The sequence below is a fragment of the Cicer arietinum genome, chromosome 2 (genome assembly GCF_000331145.2).
Source record: "Cicer arietinum cultivar CDC Frontier isolate Library 1 chromosome 2, Cicar.CDCFrontier_v2.0, whole genome shotgun sequence".
NCBI classification, from domain to species: domain Eukaryota; kingdom Viridiplantae; phylum Streptophyta; class Magnoliopsida; order Fabales; family Fabaceae; genus Cicer; species Cicer arietinum.
The window spans coordinates 6,606,880-6,613,519 of NC_021161.2; the positions used below are offsets into that span (position 1 = coordinate 6,606,880).

Genomic DNA, 6,640 nt, shown 5'->3' on the forward strand with positions numbered 1-6,640 from the left:
ATGATCACTGATAGATCATTTAACCACAAGTTCACAAGTTATATATAATGTCGAGATTATATCTAATTTGAGGATATAGCCTTCATACACCCCTTACTCAAAATAATGATTAAATTAATTATTCTCATTCATTTCAAAAAACACATAAAATACAAATTTAAAACTAATTAAAACGCTACAACAAAATAAAATCAAAACTCCTACTAAATTTCTATACAAACAAAAAACAAAATACTGAAATTTTCCCGAAATTAAAAACTTATTTAGTTTTAAATAAACTAAAATATAGTTTTCATCTCATAGTTGACTTTAAAAAAAAAAACCCACAAAAGCAGAGAAAGTCATATAAGATATTTACTAGTATTTAATTAACTAATCAATTAATATGACACCACATATTGGACTGGAAATTTGTACATACGCAGGCTTATAAAAGGGCAACAAGAGGTGGTCATTCCAAACACCAAGAAAAGGCAATTAATTTCATTATTATTTCCTCTTTCAAATCCTTAAAATTGTCACAATGTCTTCTAAGGGTAACAATAGAAACATTGATTTTACCATTTATCGTCAATACATACATGATATTTCACCTCCAATCAATAATAACATCTACAAACTCAAAAATATCAAACATTGACTTTATTTTGGGCTTTGCTAGTGAGGTATACGTACATGGAAAAGGTACTGGAAATTTCCATCCCACTTGGAACCTTGAAGAATTTGATATCGAATGGGTGAAAAAGGTGAAAGAAACTATTCCACATGCCAGGGTGATTATAAGCATCGGAGGTGTTGGCTCTGAATTTCCATTCGATCCAATTGAAAAACATGTATGGATTTACAGAGCCATAGAGTCGATCAAATGGATCGTTCGTGATCTCTATGACAATCTAATTGATGGTATTGATATTCATTATGACGTTATCAAATCAAGTGAAGATGAATTTTCCTTTTCTATTGGGAAAGTTATAAGAAAACTAAAAAATGATATCGATCTATCCATCAATGTGATTTCCATTGCTCCAAATGAACTGTTCCAATCCTACTACCTCAACTTATATTTGCAAAACGAAGCCATTATCGACTTGGTTGACTTCCAATTCTACGATCTTAAACCACGAACTCTAAAACAACTTGTAGAACTTTATGAAAAATTAGTTTATGAGTACACTCCGACTATAGTCCTACCAATAATTAGCTCTCATCCGGTACCTATAATTATCGAGTTCATCAAATACCTCCTTAAAAATAAGTTACTCCCTGGCATTGTTGTTTGGGATGATAATAACTCAACCGATGGAAGTACAAACACTTTCTCTTTAGAGAATGTGCTACAACATCTCTAATTAATTAATCTTGCTGGTTAACTATGATTAATTAGCTAGCAATCCATCTTTTATTTTATGGGTCAAATATCACAAACATAAATGGATAAGAGGATGACTCTATCTATTGGATGTTCTAAATAAGACCTATGAATTGTGTGCTTTTAGTTTTGCATTTGTGTTTGTGTGTGGCATTGGTTTCTTGTTTTCAATTACTTTCTTTTGTTATTTTGTTTTGAGTGCAAAATTTCTTCCATTGTATCAATGTGTGTAACACTTTGAATAATAAGAAGCAATTATATATGATTTTCCTTTGTTTATGTTTTTATATGTCATTCAATTCACCGTTCTTTGTCCTTTGGTTCCTATAATATATGAGGCAAATTCAGTTTGAATCTTTTGTGATTTTCTTTTTTAGATTTTATCCTTGTTGTTTTAGATTTTTCAACTTCAGTCTTTCATTTAAATTTAGTCTTTAAAATAAAATATGTTAATTTGACACAATAACTTGCACTTATTAATATTTTTTAAACCTGGATTTTAATTAAGATAACTAATATTGTTTAAAAAAACAAGACCATAAATTAACATCATTTATTATAAAATAAGTTTAAAAAAAATAAATCACATTTTTATTTTGTTGAATAGATCAGATAATCTCTAAAAATCAAAAGGTAGCAAAAAGATTTGAAGATTGAAGAAATCAAAATACAGAAAAAAGAAAATAGAAGGGTCGATTGAAATACCAATTCAATAAATCCAAGTGAATTCAAGATTCCATGATCCAACATAGAAAAAAAAAAAAAAAAAAAAAAAAAAAAAAAAAAAAAAAAAAAAAAAAAAAAATTAATTTTGCCCAAAACCCATTATTCATTATCACCCACATTAAAAAAAAGCTAGAAAATGGTAAAAGTTACGAGCAAGAGAAGGAAAACTAGAAAAAGAAAAAAAAAACTTATTATTTTAGGATTTATAAGTATTATAAGATTATGTGAAATTCGAATTGAATTCATTTTACTTGGTTTATATATTATTTTCACATTTTGGTTGGTATCTTTATTCTAACTAAAAGTTTTTAATTCGACCATATTTTACAATGCTTGCGTTGATTTAGCTAGGTAAAAGTTGTCACATTTCATTTGCATGCAACCAAAGAACTTGTTTTTAGGCTCGATGTATATTTTCTTATTAACTTTTTTCCATTTATTTCTTTGCATGTCCATTTGGAATTATGATTTTAATTTTTGATCATTGTCATTTTAAGGCCTCAGTTGTTAATTGATTTTAACATTTTTCATACTAAAATCCTTTGCTTGCAACAACAAAAATATTTTTTGAGTTCCTTATTAAGCTATAAGTATGTCTAAGATAATGTTGTCCTTCTACCATTGTGTTTTTTTTTTTCTTCTAATCCATGTGGTTTAAGGTATTTGTTGTTGGAACTTATGTGTAAATTGAAAAAAATATGAAATCTCATATTGAAAATTTTCATAGATTAATTAAGATTCAACTATATAATTACTAAAATCAAATATTGGATAATTTATATATATAGTATAGTTTTTATCAATATGTAAAGAGTGTCAAATTTTTTTCTCTTCTCCATCTTCTACTCGATGCACTTCTGAGCCATTTCTCTCTTTTCTTTTTTATCTATTCGATTTTTTTGAGTGATCTTAATACCACTATCCTTTCAGTTTTAGAACGATTTTTAGGTCATAGTGCCTTCGTTTTATGAGTGGTTTAAGTACCATACTTTTAAAGTGACCATCATAGTTATATTGAGGGTATAATTCTAGAAAGATGTTCTACGATGTAGTAGAATACTGATTCACTTTTAACTGAGTTGTTTTATCCTGAGCGACTTAGTCCGCGACTCAACCAAGTGGTTGATAGGCTGAAAATAATTTTGAAAATAGTTTTTTAAATCTCAAAAACAACAATTTTAAAACGTTTCTTTTTACCATGTCAATCGAAAAGATTACTGGATCTGATTCCGCTGCTTCTCATCTCAATAAACATGTTCGGTTTGAGGGATGTCACCTCAAACTAAGACAATAAAAAATGCTATTTTTTTAACTATAAAAAAAATTGTCAACGTTTTAAAAGATGACATTCTAGTGGTCTGAGAAACAGCTAAACAAACAAAAAAGGATAAGAAAATTGCACAATTAACAAAATGGGAGGATAATGATTACCTCTATAAGTTTTACATTCTTAATGGACATGTTGATGATTTGTAAGATTATTACACTTCCAACAATAATGTTTGATGAAGTTAAGGCATAAAAGTTTGTTGTTATCAAATTTGAGCAATAACTGTACATTGTTCATGTAATAATGGAAATTGTTATTGTGTGCTCTTTTGAGATGTTTTGAGTTAGAAAATATTTTAATTTATAATAATTTATTATTTAGATTTTAATTTATTTGTATCGTATTTGGTGTGAATCACAATAATAATTTTTATTTATCAATCTATTATAGTTAAATTGTATATATCTATATAATACGTGTATCGATATTCAAATTACTATTTACACATATACAAATCTAGATACGAATATTTTTTAAAATTGTAGATTTGAAAATGAGTATTATTGTACTTTATTAGTATCTTACTACTTTTTCATCTCTTCTTTTGATCAATAAAACCTTCAAATATGGTAATATATAATTATGGTAGTATATAATCATTTAGAATTAATTATAGTATATAATCACTGGGAAGGCCAATGATATTTGTATCAAAGTATTCAATACATGTCTATATATTTACTTATTTGTAAAAAAAAAATTGTATATTTGGCGTAAAATGAATGACTTCTCTCAATTTTTAATATAATATTAATTACTTTTTTATTTTAATTATAATTTTTTATTAATACTATTGAAATTACTTTCGATTGAATTTCTTTCACATTTGTTTAATAAATATTTTTATATTATAACCTTTAAAAGGTCTTATATTAAAAATCGTCTTAGGCTTCCATATGTGTTGGGTTAGCTCGGCTAACTAGTCTTGTTAAATTTAGCTTAGACTTGAGTTTAGAATACCATCAAATTCGTGTAAAGTCATAAGATATTCTTTAGACATATTTTAATTAGAACTCGTTCTGGTCACTACGAATACTTAGTGATGCCTTTTGATGTCACAATTACGCCATTAGTATACATGGATTAGATGAATAAGATCTTTCACACATACTTATAATCATTTCTTGTGGTGTTCATCAATGATACTTTGGTTTATTCCAAGTATAGGGATGATCATAGAGAACATATAAGAATAGTACTACATACGGTTAGAGAAAAACAATTGTTCACCAAGTTGTCTAAGTGTGAATTTTGGCTCAAAGAAGTGAGTTTTCATGGTCATATAATTTCAAAAGTTTAAGCCAATAGTTATATGAGTCACTCTCTGATATATCCAATATTTAGCTCATTCATAGTCAATGTCGGACTTAATCACTCACACTTGATGCTAATAATCTCGCTCTTACGTCGGAGAAGATTAAAAATGATTATTTTTTACCTAAGTTCGATGATATGATTGATCAATTACGATGAGTGTGTTTCTTTGGTAAGATAGACCTGAGATCCTACTACCATAAAATTCATGTAAATTTAGAAGATGCGTCTAAGAAAGATTTTAATCAGAACTCGTTTAGGTCACTACAAGTACTTATTGATGTTTTTTGGTGTTACGAGTGCGCCAATAGTTTACATGGATTATATGAATAAGATCTTCTGCACATACTTAGATTCCTTTGTAGTGGTGTTCACCAATGATACTTTGGTGTATTCCAAGTCTAGGGAAGACCATAGAGAACATATAAGAATAGCACTACATACTCTAAGAGAGAAGCAATTGTTCGCCAAATTATCTAAGTACGAATTTTGGTTGAAAGAAGTGGTTTTCTAGGTCACATAATTTTCACAGGTGGTATAGTTGTTGACCTAGCCAATGAATGAGTGTAGTAGAGATGAAGGCAACAGAAACATTGTCAAAGATTAGCAGTTTCCTTGGATTAGTGGGCTATAACTTAAGGTTTTTCTAAATTAGCCTTCCTTTTTACGAAGTTAACATGTAAAGAAGATTATTTTGTATGGGATACTGAATGTGAGACTAACTTCCAAGAGTTGAAGAGGAGATTGATCTATGTGCCATTCTTAGAGTTACTCAATTCAAGTGAAACATTTGTGATGTATTATGATGTCTATGAACAGTGGCTAACCTTCTCAAGAGCCTGCAAGAGCTACGACCTAATTTTTTTTAATAAATAATAATGATAGGTAACTTAAATAATAGTGTTAAGTTACTAAAATATCTCCAAACATTTAGGATTTGGAGAAACTCATTTCATTTGGCATCACCTCTTTCCGTCTCTCATCATAATTCTCACCTCATATTGCTCTCTTCTACCATCCCTTTCTCCCGTATCTTTTATAATCTCTTCTCATACTGCTATCTTCGGCTCTCCCTCTCTTCTCTGCTCCTTGACTTTCTCTCATCTCCACCTCACATTCCTATTGTTCGCAGTCGCTGAACAATCTCCACACGACGTTATTGTCTTCTAAGCAACGCTCGACTCACCCTCTCATCCTCTTTCTCTAAAACCTCAACGCAACACATCGATTTCTCACTCAAACTTTCTCTTCTCATACCTCCATTCTACATTCTCCCTCCTCTATGACCAGCGTCACTGCTGCTCATCTCTCTCTACTTCTCCGTCTCATTTTGTAGTTGTAGTGGTCAACCTCCAGTGCCGCCTCTTGGTCTTAGTCCTCATACTATCTCAATCTGCTTCTACTATTTGTTAATTGCGAATGTTTTTACCTTAAAATTGTGAACTACTAGTAGTGTGTGATTTGTATTTTTGATTTTGTGAAATGTAAATGATTTTAGTGTGGGAATTAGGATTGTGAACTTTAGTGTGTGAGTTATGACTTTGTGATTGTTTATTTGTTTATTGTTTTTCTGATTAGTGTAGTATGGATGTGGGATTGTGAATTTGTGAACTGTTTTACTGTGTAATTGTAACACCCCAAAATTTTCATATATATTATATATGTCTTTTTAGTAATTGCTATTATTAAATTAACAATTATTCTGTGTAAATAAATTAAATTAAATTTTATCACACTCTATTCTACCTGAATAATTATAAACTTCATTTTTATTTAATTGTTTTGGTGTGACAATTACATGGGGACGATTTATGATGTGATTATTTCCTAAATGGACTATTGTGCATTTTTTGATTTGATTAGTTTCGATAATCATGAAATTCATGTGTTAGATATGTTTG

The 6,640-nt window shown here is 29.1% G+C and overlaps 1 protein-coding gene across 1 annotated transcript; it reads left to right on the forward strand.

The window, feature by feature from the left end:
* Positions 1-581: 581 nt before the first annotated feature.
* On the forward strand, positions 582-1,349 carry LOC101497138 (chitinase 1-like). The gene has a single exon (XM_004489696.1). It carries the CDS (start codon positions 582-584, stop codon positions 1,347-1,349), a length of 768 nt encoding a protein of 255 aa, XP_004489753.1.
* Positions 1,350-6,640: the final 5,291 nt, after the last annotated feature.